The sequence below is a fragment of the Perca fluviatilis genome, chromosome 19 (genome assembly GCF_010015445.1).
Source record: "Perca fluviatilis chromosome 19, GENO_Pfluv_1.0, whole genome shotgun sequence".
Lineage (NCBI taxonomy): Eukaryota > Metazoa > Chordata > Actinopteri > Perciformes > Percidae > Perca > Perca fluviatilis.
Window position 1 is genome coordinate 34,977,903 of NC_053130.1, and position 21,019 is coordinate 34,998,921.

At 41.5% G+C, this 21,019-nt stretch overlaps 1 protein-coding gene across 2 annotated transcripts in view; it reads right to left on the reverse strand.

Annotated features, from left to right (window-relative positions):
• Positions 1-21,019, reverse strand: part of hspa12a (heat shock protein 12A) — a 58,810-nt gene that overhangs the window by 14,092 nt on the left and 23,699 nt on the right. The window contains exons 2-8 of one of the 2 annotated variants that reach the window (XM_039783839.1): positions 18,747-18,823; positions 11,840-11,967; positions 7,843-8,029; positions 6,803-6,907; positions 6,293-6,409; positions 182-353; positions 19-33 (exon numbers count right to left, since the gene is read on the reverse strand). In XM_039783839.1, the coding sequence (XP_039639773.1) occupies positions 19-33; positions 182-353; positions 6,293-6,409; positions 6,803-6,907; positions 7,843-8,029; positions 11,840-11,967; positions 18,747-18,823 (801 nt within the window). The remainder of the gene's footprint in view (positions 1-18; positions 34-181; positions 354-6,292; positions 6,410-6,802; positions 6,908-7,842; positions 8,030-11,839; positions 11,968-18,746; positions 18,824-21,019) is intronic. The other variant, XM_039783840.1, reaches the window with a different exon arrangement.

Below are 21,019 nucleotides of genomic sequence, written 5' to 3' on the forward strand. Positions count from 1 at the left end.
AAAAGAAAGCATGTTTACCATGACCGGGAGAAACTATGGAAGAAACAACATTCAACAGGAGAGAAAACGGCGGTTATGTCAGTACTAATGCTGCCAAAGAGAGAAGCTGAGGTGACAAATGACAACCTGTATGAAAGCAGAACATTCAGCACCACATGGTGTCAGTGTTGATGGGATGTACCTTGGGTCATTCCCCCCCCCACGTTGTCAGTGGGGCTGCAGCCGTTCTGGGTGCTATGGCTGCCCAGGTCCACCATCTGGTGGAGGCGGAGCTTGCGGCAATAGATTGATGCTGCCTCTGGTTCTAAGGCGATGATCAGCTGCTCTGGGTTTTCACGGGACACCAGACCAGACTGCACAAGGGAAGAATACAGACAGGAAAAACACTTTAACTTCCAAGATAAACTTTTGCTGTTTGCAACTTCTTTCTCACGTGGTGATGGTTTAAAATGCCTACTGTAGCAGTCTATGTCTGAAGTTGTATCGGCTCGTTTTGGACTTCTTTGTGCCTGTTTCTACTGCAACTACAACACACACTAGTGTGTGAAAAAGTTGCTCCGGTCTGACGCAGTTTCCCTTCTATTGACAGTGCTTGTCGCCCCAAAAGTGCAAATAGTGCGAAACCCAGGATCATGACAATTTACGATTTCTTTTCAATTTCTTCATTTCATTATTGTTGCAGTGTGTGTGAGGGGGGCAGGTAAATAACTTTATATCCAGCTGTCACTTTGTAATTCATGCTATTATTTTTAGCCATAGAACCACCTGAACAGGGACAGTATAGGCATCAGATACACATATTGATGATTCATAAAAATACAATGACACAGTGTTATTTATGTTGACTATAGCCCTCTGGATGGTGACACTGTGGTACACCATCGGTTGCCTGGTCAGAATGTTCCTTAATGTGCAGACGTGTCAAGTAACGAAGTACAAATACTTCGTTACCTTACTTACTGGAGTAATTATTTTACAGCAGACTTTTTATTTCTACTCCTTACATTTTCACGCAATTACCTGTACTTTCTACTTTTTACATTTTAAAAATAGCCTTGTTACTCCTATTTCATTTCAGCTTGTTTTCATTCCGGCTTGTCATCATTAAAAACAAAAACTATCCAGACACATCGCGCCATCCGGAGAGAGTGAATTTGATTGTGGTTGGATGAGAAGTATAAACATATACCATTCCGACACCTTATTGGTTTGTACTCGATCCATCGCACCTGCACAGACCCGGTGCTAATACGGCTCCGGTGCCTTAACGACCGTTATCTACCGGACCGAATAGCAACGCGGATTTCGGGGCCTTATTTAGGTGCCACTTAAATGCCTACGCTTCTCTCTGATGCTCCGAAAACAGACATTAGAGGGAACTGAAACATCGCTGCAGGAGACGCTAGTTAACACTACACTCGATAGCAGGTAACGTTAGCCTAGCTAGCAGCTGGAGTAAACACGGTTAAAATGCTGACAGTAATGATGTGTAAGTGATTGTAATATAACATTATAGTCATCATTGTCTTTAGAAAAATGCTTTTTTGTGGAGGTGGGGCGGGCTAAGCTTTTGTCCTTAATGGCATTTTTTTCCCATTACATTACTTTTATACTTTAAGTAGTTTTGAAACCAGTACTTTTATACTGTTACTTGAGTAAAAAGCTTGAGTTGATACTTCAACTTCTACAGAAGTCTTTTCAAACCCTAGTATCTATACTTCTACTTGAGTAATGAATGTGAATACTTTTGACACCTCTGTTAATGTGTGATGCATACTGGGACATGTAGGCAAAGTGGGACCAGCTCACTGACTCAATTTTCACATTTATATAATGTGGAGTAAGTGTCATATCTTTGAAAGGTTTTTGTTATTTTATTACATTTTAATTTAGGAATTTATTTAGGGAAATTATATACAGTATTCCTATCATGGCATTAACATGTTTATCCATGTCAAGGTAACTAGTAAGATTGTATCTGTATTTGTTGTGTAGTTGTATAGTTTAAAAAGTGCAATCAAGAGCCAAGAATGTGTCACAAAGGTCACGGACGAATGTAAAACAGTAGCTATGATACAAAGCTGCTAATTCAGTGTTCTGATTAATAGCTGCTAGAGAAACATGAGGCTTGTTTCAGAACCAAAGACTCCTTGTTTTTCAACTTTGTTTCACTTTCTCTTTTCTTTTCTTTTCTTGGTTTAAGTCCAAAGGAGTTGCAATGCTTTTACTGTTTGAGAAAGAGGGAAAAGGCAGAGAAGAAATGGTGACTGGTGTTAGGGGTGGATTATTCTATATCGACGATGTTTCATTTCCGGGATTGTACAGGTGCCGCCGGAGGTTCCGGCGGATGTCCCTCATTTGGGCCAGATATCCGCCCCCTCCCTCTGTCTCTGTGTTGGCGTTCTAACCTCTGGTGGATTTGTGAGGACTATGGTTAACTGCTCCTCAGATCAATGCAGGGTAAATCCAGACAGCTAGCTAGACTATCTGTCCAATCAGAGTTTTCTGTTGTACGACTAAAACTACTTTTGAACGTACACATGTTCCACCAAAACAAGTTCCTTCCTGAGGCTGTTTTGCAGAGGCACCGTGGCTCCGTCCGGATCTTAGCCCCGCCCAAGACAATTGTGATTGGTTAAAAGAAATGTCAATAAACCAGAGCACGTTTTTCTTCCATCCCAGAATGTTGTGTGGACTAGCCAGACCTTCCTATGCAGCGCTGTGGAGGAAGGACTGGCAATGCAAGATTAGTGGGGTATCAAAAGAAGAAAGTGCAAGAGAAAGGGCTGTGGGTTGTGTCATGGCTGCAGGAGAGCTAACGGATGATGTGATCAGAGGAGGAGTGGTTGCAGTGGGCTGCCGTTCACTCACTTTCTCCCTCCCTCTGTCCTCCATTAGCAGCCAATCAAATCATCCACACTGCCTGATGCTGAGTCACTGCAGACACCCAGCTTTCCCTCTGTTCACTCTCTCTCTACCTCTGTTTACTCACATTGTCTCTCTGTCAGCGCATCCCTTCATCCCTGCCTCCAGCCCCACCACAGAACAGCTAAAAGCTCTCCTCCTTTTTCTGTTTCTACCCTCGTCTACATGCCCCCTCCTTCCATCCTTCCTTCCTTCTTTTTTTTAGCTTGCACACCAGGCATGTGATCAGTACAAAGGGATGATATCATTGGGGAAGACAGGCCACTAGGCTTGCAATACACTGGGGGAAACCTGAATGTGAACTGTGATGATCCCACAGAGTTTCCAGGTTTCCACCTGGTAGTAAGATCTGGTCTGAGTGATCTGATCACAAGTGGACAGCTCTAGGTAACGGTGAACACTCTCTCAGGACGCATTGAGACCGGATAGCAAAAAACACATTTGGAGGTGGTTTGTGTCCACGTTCTAATAGCAGTGAGAACGGGAATGTATCCTGTGTCCACATTAAAGAGCAACTACTCAATTGTAAACAGAACTAGTACTCATTCAAAGTATTTCTCATTTCACAAAAAACACTGAGTGAGTTGTAAGTTTTGGATGTTATATACATATGTCATATGCTGTTAGTGATGTGTTTTTGTTCCTGCATGCTACCTGCTCCTATATCCCCGGCTTTCTCGAGCTCTCTGCAGCGCCGTTGATCGGAAAATAACGTTAATTATAGTTTTATAAATCGCCCTCGAATGTAGGACTAACTACAAAACTTCCTGCCATTATGTTGTCTCCATCTGTTAACTATAAGTCTTGAATTGCCAGAGCTACAGCGCTGTCTTTGTTGACGGTGAAATGTGTGGTCATCACAGCGGCTGTGAAACGGTTTCATTTCTTATAATTTCTTATTTATTTTAGTATTTAAATGCTTTTATTATGAAGCGGCAAAATCAGGAAATGTTGGGTCTTCATCAGAAGTAACATAAAGCAACTCCTATAAGCGAACATGAAACGTAAAATAAAGCAGTTATAATATACTAACTGAACTTCAAACCACAGAGATTCAATTAGAAGTTACAAATGTACTGAGAGCTGAACACACGGAAACTTTTAAAAATGTCTCTCTCTCCTGCACAGGTCCTGCTGCCCGTCAGTAGATCTCCTCATGTCGACACCCTTTAATATAGGCTACAGTCTATGGTCGGCACACAGTCAGCTTTTTCATTTTTCACTTGATTTATGTGAAAGTAACAATTGACATTATAAACATTAACAATCAGCCTATAGGCAAACTGAAATGATGTACGTGTTTATGTGCATATAGAGCGGGGACGTGAAATCCGATCACAAGTGGTCACTAAGGATGCATTTGGAGACACATTCTACTGCTCAGGACAGATGTTAAAACTAGGTCAGAACAGCCTAACACACACACACACACACACACACACACTTATCACAGCTGTTGTGTGTCTCTCCTCTCTCCTCCTCCAGCTTCTTGCTTCTTTCTTCACTGCAGACAGCCACGCCCAGGAGACCACATACACTAATGGTTTGAAGAGACTTGCCCATAAACGCACACACGCACACACACACACACACACATACACGCACACACATACACACATAAACACACACACGTTTATAATTCTCTGCTTGTAAGGAACCTCCATCAACAAGAGTGCAAGGATAAATGCAAGTGACCAATCAGACAGTGATCAGACTAAGCTGAATCAGTAGAGAAGCAGAAAGCTTCTGAGGCGATATCATTTCACAACTAACAGAACCTAACCTAAAGATTTTTAAACCACCATTAAAAAGCCATTTCTATCTACTGATCTTGATATGATAGTGCAGGGCTACTATCACAGAATTGGAAATCTCCCTACTGTATATGAGTCCTCTGATTCCTTAAAACAAAAATAATAACTATATCTCACTACCTTCCTCCCTGCTAATTGATATTTAGAGACATTTATTCATTTTAAACCCTCCGTTAGCAACTTATACTGAAGATTGAACATGTCATACTGGAGTGCCATAAGGTTCTGTCCTGGGTCCACTGGGTCATCATCTCACAGTATTAATTTTCATTGATGTGCAACTCTGACAACTCTGTTCAGCTGCTGACCCAAAATGTTCTTAAATCAACAAAACAGTGATCCTAGTAATTGGTCTAAAATAGTGAAGAGAGCCACCTACAATTTATTACACTATCTCAGCACTTTATAGGTCAGGCAGTAAATCTGGCTGTTATCATGGACACTAATCTAACCTTCCTGCATCCAAGAATCATAACTACATACCTAGAGATCACATCACCCCTCTTCTGAAGCCTCTGCACTGGCTTCCACTTAGATTTAGGATATATTTAAATATTCCAATTACACTTGTAATATCACAGAAAGCCCCCATTAACATTGTTTCAAATGTGTAACATACTGTCTGACTACCTGCCTGGTATGTAAATTGTATAGAGGCCAACAAAAACAAATCTCCAGAGAGTCATAAAAAATGGGGAAACATCATTGGAATCACCCTGCCCTCTCTGGAGGACACCTTCAGGACCCGCTGTCTTCACAGAGCTAAAAACATCCTGGCAGATGAGACCCACCCCTGTCATCACCTGTTCTGTCTGTTACCCTCTGGGAGGCACTACAGAGCACTCAAAGCTCGCCCTCCAGACTGAAGGACAGTTTTTATCCAAGAGCCACCACTGAACTGAACAAAAATCAAACATTTCCCCACCTTGGTGTCAGGAACTAGATGTGCAATAATACAACCCGTGCAATACTGTTTCCATGCTATTAAAATGTGTATTCTTATATATTTTTAACTGGGATGACTGTGAATGAATATATGTTTTTTGTGTATTTATTACTTTTAGTACTTTATAATCAGGTACTGCACAGCAAATTTGGTTGTACACAAGGTTGTGCAACGACAATAAAGTCCAATAAATAATACATTATTTATTATTCTATTCTATTCTATATGCTGCAGTATTGGTGGAGAGTTTATTATTGGGTTTTTCTATCACTCTCGATAGTTCTCCTTCCTTTCATTCTTTTCTCTGTGTCTCTATGATGACTCCTACGGTCTGTAGCTCGCTGTGTGTGTCACATACTGAATGAGAGCGAGGATTGATTACTGTGTGGCACTGCAGCAACCCTGAGCATCCACCTCTCTCCACAGTGAGAAGTTCTCACACAGACATCATTTAAGCTACCCATCATGTTAGACCCTGTCTTCAGCCATGGTTGAAATTTCCTTCAAGATATGAAATCAGTCATTAGCAAACGGTTGTGTTCAGACTAGAGATGCGAGCTGAAACAAATGACAGGTATACAAATGTGAATGAGGCTTCTTTGCCAACCTTATAGGCAGCTTCCCTCATGAACTGTTTTGCAGGCATTTTCCAGATGGCAGGAACAGTGATCACCCATCTCACATCATTGTTGTCAAATTCTCCGCCTGTCTGATCACTCAGCTCCTGCCGGAAGAAACGTGAATCACAATCAACAAGTTAGAAAAGTCATGGCAGGGTTAGTGTCACACTGTGGGCTCAGACCATTGGGGTACAATTCAAAAACAAGAATGACTGGGTCAGGATGATTCCTTATGTGTTTCCTTTGCTACTCACCCCCTTTGTATGCATCACATGTTCCCTGAGATAGTCATTATGCCACAATATGTCAGATTAGCTAGGTATGAATACTAGCATATTAAAAAAAAGTAAATGGAATAAACTGAACATTGGCTTCAGGGTTCATGCTAGGAGTGAGCCCAAATTCTACAGAATGTGGATATAAAATTATCAAAATAAAAAATGCATTGTGTATGTAATACAACAGAACATTCATGAGTGCTGACAGAGGTATGTTACCTTCAGTGCTTGCTCCTTAAAGAAGGCCAATGCATATGCAAAGATATCCAGAGCTTTCACTCGCTTCCCATTGGCTGCGTGGAGGTCCGTGTCGATGGACAGATTCTGATTGTGGGTTGAAGATGTTAAAGTTAGACTTGAATAAGGACATAAAATCGAAACCCTACAGAATAAGAGTACGTAGACTCATTTATCATATGAAGAGGAGATATGAGGTCTGCAATGACTTTACAGCTATCTTCTGTGTTCTACTGCTGATATGTGACATTGTACCAGAGCGTTATTCCTGATGGTTTTGGTGACCCAGTGACCTTTCCTCTTCTTCCTTCTTCCTTCATCATTAAGTGCGTGTTTACTCTTTACATCTCTGACTTCAGACACAACACCGAGTCATCCCGCCTGCAGAAGTTCTCAGATGCCTCTGCCATTCTGTGGCGTATCAGTGGACAACAGCAGAGGAATACAGAGGCCTGGTGGATGACTGTTGGTGCAGACTAAACCACCTGCAGCTGAACTTAAGCAAGACCAAGGAGCTGATTGTGGACTAAGCTGTAACTTCTGGCAAAGTGCAAAACATATTTTTTAACTTATAACTTATATAATTACATTCAATTTGCACACTTGTATGCACATACATGTACATACATACAAGTATGTTACATTTACTTATGCTAGTATTGGCTTTTGCACGATTCTTTGCACCGTGTGGTTCGGTCGTGTATTGCTGCTGTGACTTGGGATTTCCCCCAGGGATAAATAAAGTATCTATCTATTAAGAATTATGGGCAGTAAAGGACCGTAAGCCAACAGCCACTGGCAGAAATGCCTGCCACGTAGCAAGAAAAAAAGTCAGCAGCAGTGTGCTGCAGTATCAGCTGAGGCCCCCCAAACAGCATCACAATACATAACAGCAGACACGGTGAGACACTGAGTGATGAGGATGGAGTGTGCTTCTCCTGCTGCTTGGCATGCTTGCAAGAAGGAAAACATGGACAACCGCATTGCATTTATTTACTGGGTGTGTATGTTTGTATCCTTACTGCAGTGGTGTGAAGCTTCATTTTGAATTTTTCCAGATAGAGCCAGTGTTTGGACTCGCTGGGGTCCAGGTCATGGTAGAAGTCCCGTGCCGCATAGCCAAAACTGTGGAACTTCCTGTCTGGAGTCAGCAGGATCGTGGTTGGAGTCTTCTGATTGGACACACCAGGGTCCCCGCCTTCCCAACGCCTAGAAGGAAGTCAGTTATCAATACATGTACCATCCATCTGTATTTTTGCTTTTGTATTGATCAAATATAAACTTTTGGAATTGTTAGCAACTTAACCATGTCATCTGAAAAATCATTTTGCAGGTGAAACCCCCCCCCCGATTTAACAACCCGACTTTACAGACTTTCCATCAATTGCACATGCAGTTTTGCATCTATTATGAGCTGTATGCACTGTGAAAAGACCTGTAAACACTTTTATGAGGTTTAAATCATTAAATCAGTCATTAAATTCCATCAGAACTTCTCTTGTGGGCTAATTGAGCTACCACAGTATTTCTGGACAAATGGAGGTCAGCTATAATTAGTGTTATCTCTGTTCCTTGGGAGAGGTGTATGATGGGATTGTGGAGGCCATCTCCCTAAGAGCACCTGAGGTGAAGATATACTAATTTGTGAGATCTGGGAAAAAAACTGGATGGGGCAACTTTTAGCTTTCAAGAAGCATAGGGTTGGTGGGATATCTCTTTTACACTTATCACATTTTATCTGAAATAAATACAATCCTTATGCTGCTGTTGTCGTGACTGTTGTGTTCTTTACTTCTTTGACTGCTGGTCTGGGAGAGGAACTGCCTTCAGTTTCCTGTTGGTGCAGTGTGTGTTTCCGTATGTCCCATTGTTGTTTAGCCTGTTCAGTAAATGTGAGCATCACTGTTAAGCAAAACTATACTGTTCTTTCATTTATTTATTCATATTATTAAGTGTATTCATGTAACACGGAACTTTTGCTATACAGCGCTAGCCTGGAAATCCAGACACAAATACGAAAGATTTTGGGTCTGGCACTGAGTAATGAAAATGGCCCAACTTGAGGGGCGGCACCAAGCATGCATTTGAAAATCTCACTGCACGCAATTGGATAACACTAGGACCAATCACAACAATACACAGGGTGACGTATCCAGAGCCCCATACGCTTAGCTACCACAGGAGCTAACTGATAGATTAAACTCTTAGCTACCAGAGGAGATAACAGGTAGATTAAACTCTTAGCTACCAGAGGAGCTAACTGGTAGATTAAACTCTTAGCTACCAGAGGAGCTAACTGGTAGATTAAACGCTTAGCTACCAGCGGAGCTAACTGGTAGATTAAACTCTTAGCTACCAGCGGAGCTAACTGGTAGATTAAACTCTTAGCTACCAGAGGAGCTAACTGGTAGATTAAACTCTTAGCTACCAGCAGAGCTAACTGGTAATTAAACTCTTAGCTACCAGCGGAGCTAACTGGTAGATTAAACTCTTAGCTACCAGAGGAGCTAACTGGTAGATTAAACTCTTAGCTACCAGCAGAGCTAACTGGTAGATTAAACTCTTAGCTACCAGAGGAGCTAACTGGTAGATTAAACTCTTAGCTACCAGCGGAGCTAACTGGTAGATTAAACTCTTAGCTACCAGCGGAGCTAACTGGTAGATTAAACTGTCGTCATCTGTTTAGCTCGCCTCTGGCCCGCCTATATCAGATACACCTATGTGATTGGTGCAGCTCAGCTACAAGGGCATAGTTGATGAGCATCGTTACTCGATGCCAGAGGGACTCGCTGAGCAAATTCAAATTGTGCTCTTGTGAGAACTCTGGATTTCCAGGGTAATACAGCACCACAGTGATTGCTATAAAACTACGGTATGATGGTATATCGCTAAAACATAGGACAACCAAAGAAGAGTCATGAACAAAGCAATATATCATTAGATGACTAGTCTGGATCAAAGGAAGTACATTTCCAAGACATAGCCTGACATCATGTGTATGTATTCCTCACAATTAATATTTGGAAACTTGCATCTCTGTGAAGAAGATTTGAAGTGATGAAATGAGGATCCAGCTTCCATCTCTAAATAGCTTTCAGCACCACCGACTGTTTTTCTGTTATGTCAGAAATCAGGTTCCTGCTCCGTTTATTTCCCTGTGAGGACAGCTGCTGAATGCCAATGTTCAGTCTATTGGGGGAGGAATGTCTCGTAGCACACCATTACACTTCCCACCCCTCTCATACAGCTTTTCAAAAATTCCTTAGAAACTAAAACCCTTCCCACTGACACGACACATTCACCGTCAAACAGTCTTTGTTTGAGTAAGGATTCCAGCAGAGGAAGGACTCACCCAAACTAAATAATCAGGGTGTCTGGAGCTGTTTTCACAGCAAATCTAGTAGCACTGAGTGAAAATATCTGATTCCAGCTTATCTAATGGTTAGAGTTAATGACCCGTGTCAGCGACGAAGCCTTGCGGCTGCGTTTCCATGGAAACTGCTCTCACGTGGGTCCCGTGGAATATGACAGTGACAGTAGCTTGGAAAATAAGGGCAAAACTTTTATTTGAAAATTTGCAGATGTACATTAGCACTGATATTGCACACTGTTCTTTCAGAGCTGAGTTTAGGGAACACTCTCGTCATAGATTTAACCATTTATTGCAACAAATGGAAATACAGCTTGGCGCTGATGGCTCCGCTCTTGATAATGCTCCCTGGACCAGCCAAGCAGCATGCTAAGCTGAAACAGGGAGCACCATGCAGAAACACCATTGGTTATAAGGACTCAGATCTAGGAAGGTGGAGACTGGGGTGGTGGAGGGAAAGCTTTTGCCAGCAGCAGTGAGTGAAGCAGGGTCAGTGTAGCAGGGATCAGTGAGGAGGGAGTCACATTTAAAAGGACCACCGTGATGTGAGGATGGCTGTGATTGGTGTGTGTCTGATAGGAATGATAATTCAATCAGGGGACGTATGGTGTAGATGCATGAACTAATGCTAAGCTTAATTTAGATTAAACCACGCTCACTTCTGTATGACAAGGACCAAGATCTAACCATGATTACACTTGTCCTTTCCATAAACTGTCGTTGCTTTAGCCTATTATTTCAGTCGCAACCCTGGCAGTGGTAAGCCATCGTGAGAACAAATAAAATATATAAAAACATAATTCAAACCGATGTGTGGCATTGGCAACACACGGCTCAACAAGCCGACAAAATAGCCTATGTGTAATTCCCTCCGCTGAAAATCTATATCTTTCATAAAAGTACCCATCAGGGAATGTTAACGGGGTAGTCAGTCTCTAAATGTTTTAACACATCGAGCTCCACCGGGCTCAATCGAGTATTGATTGGTCAGTAGGTGGTGCTTTTACACCGGTTGATCTCTAATCTCCAATTTAACCTGCTCCTGACCAGATTAGGTGTTCAGCATAAGTTACCACGGCGATTTAACCCGGTAACAAGTGATCCACCGTTGTGATACACAAAACCCTGGGTGGAACCTGAAGTTACCTCGTTAACGCCAAATCTTGCTTCGTAGTACAGGCCTGGTCTGTAAAGTGTCTTGAGATAACTCTCGTTATGATTTGACAATATAAATAAAATTGAATTGAATGACTTCAGAGAGTAGACATTCAGTAATCGACTGTAGCAACTCAAATTCATCTAGTGCAAAGCCCAGTGCCAAAGAAATAAAAGAATACAGAAATGAAATAAAACAAAACGGATTGAACTCTGGCAGAAAGTTATGTGTTCATGTCGGACACCTGTCCTTCACAGTCAGAGGCTGATTGAGAAAATGCCTTTTTTTAGGGCCTTTTCAAATCTGTTGATATGACCAGTCCATTCAAAAAAAAGCGATGCAAAAAAGTAATTTCAGTTGCAAACTATTATCATTTTTCTTAATTGTATTCAAGCAAGATAGACCACTATCAGCAAAGTCCATATGTTGCTGCAGCTCCTGCCCATCCCCACACTCCTCGTTTGTGAGTGTCTGCATTGCAGTGCTGGCCTACCTCATAGTGTGAATGCACTCTGGCTCCTTAGTGAAGGCGTAAGCATAACCGCTGGACGTGGTGCCAAAGTCAATGGCAACCACCACCACGAAGGACGGCCCTGACGGGACCTGGTCTGTGTCGTTTTGCTGTACAGAGAGAAGATATAGAGTTTGACAGGGTTAGATTCAAGATTCAAGATTTTTATTTGGCATTTGTGCATACACCAAACAGTACAGGCACAGAGGAATTATTGTGCAGGCTCTTTGAGTCAAGTAAAAAAGAGTAAAGGGCAAAGCAAAGCACACTGACTAAGACAGAAAAAGATTATTCAAGGTAAATAAATTCAAATATAATAAGACAAAAACTCAGATACTATACAAGAGTGCAAAACATATAACACATTATGAATACTGCAACTGGAGTATGAGTACTACTGTAAACCAGGAGGAGAATGAGTAGAAGTAAAAAAATATGTACAGGTTATAAACACTATGCTGGGTCTGTGACTGTGGGGGATATTGCACTTGTCACGAGAATGTTAGGACATGTGACAATGACATATGATGAGACAAGCTGATTGTCTACCACAAAAAAGTAACACACACACACACACACACATTTAGGCTGTAACAAATGCAGCCATCGACAGCAACATTTTAAAAGCAATCACTGAAGAGCAACAATTGATCCAGATCAATAACATCAAACATTTCAAAATAACAAAAGTAGCATCACTTCTTAACACGGACATGAACACATGCAGCAGCACTAAAATATTTACAACTCATTCCTGCATATCTAGAGTCCCTGGTTCTGTATTTTGTGGCCTGTATCCTATCACGGGTTTGTTGCTGCAGTGACCTCATCTGGCCCTCCTGCTGTGCTCCTCTAATATTGTTATGCAATAAATCCAAAGACAGACATTGTAGTTGTCAAACGGTAGCTGAAGAAAACATGTTTTGTCAAAGATGAACAGATTAAAATCAAAGAAGAAACCCGTGCTGACAAGTCTACTGTAGGGATGTACAGGTTCTTGCATTTGTGATGAACAGTCATGGTCCAGAGCGGAGATTTAGAGTTAGGGTGGGTACGGCCAGTGGCGGTTTCTCTAGGAGGCCAAAGGAAGCCTGGCCTCCCCATAAAAATATAAAACATAATTTAAAATATAAAATATTTTTTTTTTTAAATAAAATTAAAAAAATAATAATTTTACGATAAATGTTATAATTTAAAATTACGTTTTATATTTTTAACCGTAGGAATTATAAATTAACGTTTGTGTCTTTTACTGATTTTGTAATTTCCCTTATCAAAACATTCCATTATCATTTTCTTCAGAGCGAAACAGCGCCCCTCTGTCACTGCGTGCGTGGTGCAGTCCTGTCTGTGCTCTGTCTAGCCAGTAAAATGCTACGAACGCTCAAAGGAGGCCAGCTTTTCCTGGCCTCCTTTAGAGAAAAAAAATTATATTTTCAGCCAATCAGATTGAGGCTAGGTTTGACCGAGCTCGACATTGAATGGTCAATTCATCATAAATAAAAAACCAGGGAAGCCAGGTTGATCCTGGCTTCTCACCAATCACACGCCTCAGACAGATGGGTAACTATGGTAACAGTACAGCAGCGGTGCCGTCCGGTGTCAGCTGAGCTAACAGTCAGTTAACGGCAAGTTTACACAATGAATGGCGACAAAAGCCGCTTTTGATTTTCTTTATTGATTAACCACAAGCTAAAAAGCGTAAAAGACCGGAGGCAGAAAACTCAGCAACTAACTGAATGAAGTAGCCGACCCGCTAGCAACAGACGACGAAGGAGCTAATCTAAACCAAGCTAGCAGCAACGCTAGCAGCACCATAGCAGCACCAAGCTAGCAGCACCAGGGTAGCCGCAGAGGGAACATCAACGTCAACTCAGTGCTGCCAGCCTCGGGTCACACTTTTCCTGGTACACGTTTTGGAGATGAGGATTTATTTTTAGTGTTATGACTGCAACACAAGGTAATAATGCTGGTTTATTATTATTATGCTGCCGCCGTGCAGTAAATTGGCATGATTTATCAACTGTTCAGTAACAGTTCAACTGGAAGTTTATACGAATTATTGGAGATAATTGTGTTTTTTACACTTGTGTAAAGCCTAGCGTACGTATTGACCAGAATGAGGTCATACCGATTTTTTATTATCCTACCGTATTGTTATTAGGCCCAGCTTAACACGCAGGCCCAATATCTTTATGCCTGTAATTTGCTATTGCTGTGCTACAAAAACTTAAGGCTGCATTTCTCTATTTCATTTCAGTGTTCAAATCAGTCAGTCCTGACATACTTTGATTTGATTTAATATGATTCAGTGATGTGTTACCCTTGTGTTTTGTGGCTCAGTGTTTGAGCTTGTAGTAGGCCTATTCTGTACCATTGCCGTAGCTTTGTGCCTATATCCTGCGTTACCCGTGCCTAGTTTGTTCTGTCTTGGATTTTGGACTTTATTCATGTTTTAGTTTTTTTGCTTGTGGAGCGTGTACCTGTGTTCCAGTTTTAGTACCGAAGCTGTACTGTTTTGACACCACAAAGTGTCTTTGTTTTAATAAATAGAGATATTTTGTCTTCATCTTGACAGTATATGACAGAAATTTTACTTGGTTGAATAGCGATAACGGTCTATTATTTCCCAGTGTTTGGGGATCAGTAGCCCACGGCAGGCTAATTACGGTCTTGGATAGGCTATTTATATGAATTGAATCTCTATACAGTTCAATAAATTGTGATGGATGCAGTTTGGTGTGTGGTGGTTGACTGTGGCTGAAAACTTCACTCTGGAAAATTTGTCAGCACCCCCAATTCAAAATATGTTCCCATGATGGTGCAAGCTGTCGCCGAGTTTGACACAACGCTAGCAGGGCGCCTAGCATCAGCTACAACATTTACGGGTGTGTCAAAGACAATTCAGAATTACATAACAGAGAGCACTGCTCATGTTATTCAGGAAGAAATAGATAAAGAAATAAACACAGCGTCATTCATAGCAGTGGAAGTGGATGACACCACAGACATATCATGCAAGTGCCAAGTGACGGTCATTATCCGCTACGTAAATAAAAAGGGAATGATATGTGAGCGGTTTCTTGGTTTCTTTGACGTTAGCCTTGAACGAGATGCTGAAGCCATAACTGCTGTGGTGATGCGGGCACTTGCCAACTACAATCCTGAAACAAAGCTCATTTGTCAGACATACATGGAGCAAGTATACATACTAAGCTCACTGGCTTCCTCGGTCAAATTTGCCACGCACCGCCACTGGGTACAGCAGGTAAACACTGACCTCCAGTAACTGGCGCCATACATCAGCATGCACGGCAGAAAGTACAAGCCTTCCCTCAAGTTACCAGCTAATGCTAGTTGTAGCTAGCTAGCTTGGTTGGTAGAACGCTGAACAAGACATTTTCAGGCGACCAAAATGTTCCAATTAACTTTGATGAAGTGAAAACACACAGTGAGAGGGTCAGAGTTTAAGATGAAAACACGGAAACACCCAAAAACAAGTTGAGGTCTATTTTAATGTCCACAGTGTTAGCATGGTTAGCATTGCTAAGCCTATGTCCTGATTAGGGCTGAAACGATTCCTCGAATAACTCGAATAATTCGATTACAAAAAATCCTCAATGCAAAATGGCTGCCTCGAAGCTTCGTTAAATCAATGTCACCAACATTGTATCGCTGACGGACGGTGTTTCCGCACGGAGCATTATTACTGTCGCACAGACGCGGCTCAGTCTGCTGCGACCAAAGAACTTCTAATATACCAAGAAGTGCCACTCCCTCGTTACTTCCGGGTTCTGAACTGGTTGCAGTTCCACCAGAGTTCCATATAGGGGGCGCTCACAGGCCAGTGCAGAATGAATGGGGCTCTATGGAGCTATACCCCTCAAAACCCACTTTTCTCAGGATATAATTTTTTGTCTAGTAATTTGAATGTTGCATTCGAAAGGGGAGGCAGAGAAAATACACACTGCTGGATGTTAGATTTCTTTGAAGTCGTTTTTTTGTTCTAAAAAGCCTTTTAAAATGTCAGTGACGTCATACACATATACGGCCGGAGATACTGCTTTACGGCAAGCTCTGAGTCGCTTCCTTTGTTCTCTCGAGGCATCGACAACACAGCTAACAGGTTCGGCTCTCCCTGTTAATACATGTGCTAGAAAGAGGTTTGCTAATGTTTTAAAGACCTCGCCGAAATATTCACTCTGACATTCTGGCTCTGCTTCGGATGCCGTCAAGCGGGATCTCCGAGCGTAATCAGACCTTCACTGACCAATCAGCATTCAATAGCATAATGCTAGCGTGTTATGGGCAACAACGACTCCCCCTGTAAGAAATCAAAAGGACATAAGTACTCGTTCATTCAACTTTCGACCTATAACCCATGTTGAACTTGCAAAAACTACAATCAAATCAGAGGTTTCTCAACGACAATCAGGTGAAAGAGCCACATTTAGCCGTCTAGCTCCATAGAGTCCCATTCATTTTGCACTGGACCGCGATCACCCCCAGTGGAACTCTGGTGGAACTGCAACCAAATTCGGTACAATGGGGCTGAATAGGGAGTGGAATGGCTTTCCGTAGACCGGCTTTGCTGCGACACATGCCAGAGCGTAAATAGCGAGGTGCTAACCTTAAGAGAAGAGACAGGCTGGAGAAAACGACAGAAAGTGTCCAAAGTTTGGAATCAGTTCAAACGTAATTAAAACTAAAACTCTGTGCAGTATGTCTACTGCAAAATGGAACTAGCTTACCACGATAATAGCACGACGTCAGTGCTTTAGCATCTCAACAGAAAACATGGAGTCTAACTTAATCATCCATTCCACGAAGCGGACCGACTAAAGTAATCATAGAGTCGTATGGACGATGAAACTACACCAAACACAACAACTACCAAAATCAAAGACAAGAAAATACGTAGTGGTGAGCACGATCTGATCTAAAGAGCTGACGCGTTGACTATCCCTTCGGAAAAACAGCTGATTGTTGCGCATCTCTCTCTCTCTCTCTCTCTCTCTCTCTCTCTCTCTCTCTCTCTCTCTCTCTCCCCGGAGAAACAGCTGATCAACGATCTAATAGCATAAGTGTAACAGAGCTGTGTGACATTATAATCAAATATATAAATGAAAATAGGTTGAGTATAACTAATATTTACATATAGGCCTACTGTATACAGATCAGTCTCAGGTTGAAACTTGCAGTTCTGAAAGTTAAGTTGCACAACTTAATGTAATGTTTGTGTATGTTTAATGTATGCCTTAGTTTGAGGTTGATATCATTTGAAAAAAAAAATCTTTAAAAACAATGTAATATGGCACTTAAATGCACTTAATGTTTAGTTTTTTGAGAGATGATATTGTAAGCAATGTAGGCAATACAAATGTTGCTTTTTTCCGAAAATGTTGCTTTTTTCCCTAGTTTGGGTTGTTTAAAAACGCAAAAAAAAAATATCCGATTAATCGATCGATAAAGTGCTAGATTAATCGATTACAAAAAGAATCGATAGCTGCAGCCCTAGTCCTGATTGACAGGTCCTAAAGCATCCCCTGCTTTATCATCTATTTTAGAATAAATGGGAACATCATTTCCAAAATGAATGTCATGCTGTATTGAAGAAGACTTGAAACTAGCAATTGAGACCATAAATTGATAATTAAAACGTTTATTGAGGTAATAATCAAGTGAAAAGTAGGGTCATTTTTCTATAGGAACAGACTTCTTTTTGGAGCTAGTGGAAGTGTCCCCTGCTGGAAATTAGATAGAATGCAGCCTTGAGGAGCTTCTGCATTGGCTTCACATTCACTTTATGTTATGGTTGTGATTTTCTGTTTTATTGTGTTAATTTATTCCCCGTTTCCTTGTTGTTTATCATGTCTTGTGTTCTCTGTTGCGTTTGACCCTGTTTTCATCCTTGTGTATGTTTTATGCTTTAGTTTCCTGTTTTATTTTGTAGTCTGTTTTCTCCCATCATCTCATGTCTTCTTTTACTTCCTGCCTTGTGTTTTCCCACCTTTGTGATTGTCTGCCCCACCCTGATGTGTTTCACCTGTTCCTGAGCTTCCTGACAGGTGACACGAGGGTCACCTGTCCTTTGTTTCATCTCGTTACCTTGTGTATTTAGTCTCTGTGTTGTCTTGGTCTGTTGTCATATCATTGTGTGTGTACTACCCAGTTTAAATGTACATGGTTATTTAGAAAAACAGAGACATTTCCCTTCGTTTGTACCCTTCGTTTACACGCAAACGGAGAATTCTCCTCTGAAACCGAGTCTTTCTAAAAACTGTGTGGAGTGGAGTGGAGATTTGGGAAAACTTTATTTGCACGTTTGCATGTAAACTGAGACAAACGGAGGTTTAGGCAGCCGAGGAAGTGAGGAAGAGGAGAGAGAGGAAGTGATTTGTTGCTGTTGTTGATTCTGATTCTTCTCGTTACACTGCCACCTACAGGTCTGGGGTGCTCTTGACGGCATTGACGGCATATATATACACGGATACATGTAAACAAACACTTTTCTGAAAACTGACAGCTGTGCACCTTGTTATTTTTGAAAACGGAGAGGTTAAAATGTCCGTTTATGAAAATAGCCGGCCACGTGTAAACGTAGCATAAGTCTACCCCCTTTGTCTCTGTGTGCCGGTTTATTTTTGGATGCCTTGGCTTTTGGTTCCTCAACAGTTTTTGGTACCATTTTCGCCTGCTTTCTTCAGGACTCCTTTTGTTGTATCACTTTTTATTTTATTAAATCCTCAAGCTCACCACTGCCCTGTTGTCACTGCATTTTTGAGTCCGCCATTTCCCTAATCGTAACACTTTATTACACACAAAGAAAGCACAGGGGGTACAGAGTAACAGCAGGTCCAGAAATAAGTCCATAAGAGAATTAAGCCACCTGAGTATGTGAAGGAGACAGCGGGGTGATTCCAGGGTCTCCCATGCTCTTTGCTGGAGAAGGATTAGCCATCGCATCTGTAGAGGAAGACAGAAAGATATTCATGTCACAATCACACACTGTACCTTTTTCATCTTGCGTGTTCCATTATTCAGTTATTTATTGGGATGCTTACTTATACTATACTATGATAAGACAATATTTTCTTCTGGAACTTATGTACGAAAAAGTGTGAGTCGTTTTATGTCGATTACGTGTTCACAAAATTGGATGTTCTTTTTGAATGGAGAGCATCCCTGTGTGTGTGTGCATGCATGTTTATTTTCATTTTCAATTAATCTGATTATTCTCTTTATTTTTTAATTAATGGTTTTGCTCACAAAATGTCAAAACATAGTGGAAAGGCATCATCATTTTTCTTTAAATTCCATTTTTGACTGGACCATGAAAGATATTCAGTTTGTTATCATATATGACAGCAACAAATCATCTTTTCTGAGAAACTGAAACCAGTGAATATTGCCATTCTTGTTTTTAAAATGGTCATAAATAGTTGCAGTTTCTGTTGATCGATTGATGAATGAATTGACGAATCATTCCAGCTCTGGTCCAGAGTGACTGGAGTAATTTAACCTTTGAGGTGATCTGGTGTCACCTTAATCCTCCTGGAGAACAGAGGATCAACCCCTGAACTTTCAGTCCTATCAGAACAGCTATTTAATGGCACCCTAATTCAAAGAGCATAATTATCATTTCCAGCTTACCAGGAACAATTTAGCTAAAGCGGTGACTGAAATCAGCTCATGACTTTGAGCACAATGCTACAAACACACTTAGTAGAAATGTGAATGAAACAGAGCCAAACAATTGGCTATCAAGGCTGATTGGTAAGTTGGCTAAAATGTTTTTGGTTTGATCCCTGTAGCTGCCAGGAGCCTTTACCATCAAACAGTCATGGTGACTGAGGAGGCTCAGAAACACAGAGGCTCGGCCCAGCTGGGGAGCTCGAAATCTGGAAAGTCTCAGGCTGTAAATGTCTGAGAAGTGAAAAGATGGCTCATTTCCTGGTGCAGAGCTGCAGACTGACAACATTTACTCCATTCAAAAAGCAGAAAACATCTGTTGCACCTGTCTTTAAAACACAGTGACATTTCAATTGAATTGGAGATTGTCTCCCCATTTGCTACCATCATTTTCATTAGTCTGGCTTAACAGCTTTCACAGAAAGTGTTCTTTGAACGCACACAATAATAATACTCCCTCGATGTATTGTAAGTGTCTAGCAGAATCATTTCACGACGGGACAGCACGTTATCCATCCTATTTTTCCGCCTCGCTCACCCTTTTCTCTTGTCCACCCCTACGGCGTGGATGAGTGGTCTGAAGACCCATAATACACTTTGCCAGGCAATTACGGTGCAGAATTACAGACCACCTGTGGCTACAATCCATCTAGCCTCCATCCAGCCCGTCTCTACGCGGCGCCAGCAGCCCACTCCCAAAACCACCTCTACAACCTTGAGTTTTTATTCCCAACAATTGCCATAAAAATATAATCCCGATTAAAGAAGTAAAGTGATTGCTCTTGTAGTAAATACTATCTCAAGTGCTGTACTACTGAGGTTTGGCTGAGGTATTCTTTGTAATTGTGCTAGCTCAATATGTTTACCTCGATGGAAAAAGAAATTTCATTACAGAGTTTCTGAACAGGCAGCTGTGCATTGTAAAGCAACTGCTTATCTACTCATTTGAGTCTTTCAATCCTACTTTTAATTCCATACAAAAATGAATGGGAGATAAAGTCATACCAATCAATAGTGTTTACAGTCACTTGTTTAAAGCTGTGTGTAAAACCTTCAAATTATTGAACAATCCACAAGAATATAGTAGAATAAATTTGGTCCCTGCTTCGTTCTGCTCTAATTTGTTGGGAAGTCAAACCTGGCTTTTATGGTGGTAGATCCTAAATCGGATCTGCTAGAATGGTCAACGTAGTTAGGATTAGACATGGGGAGAGGGGATTGGTTGGGGTTAGGGTACGAATACCAGAGTAAGCCAATCAGAGGCAGAATAAGGCGGGCCACCAGGCACGTCTTTGACGTCGACACATCTAACTTAATATCATAATACGACATAGATTTATGTCTGGGTAAAGGTGCTGACAAACCAAGTCGGCCATCGGTCCAGGTGGTGAGCTAGTTTTCGCTGTGTGTCACCGTCGCTACTTGTCATGCCCTTAAACAGCTAGCGACTGGCGCTCTGTAGCACGGCGC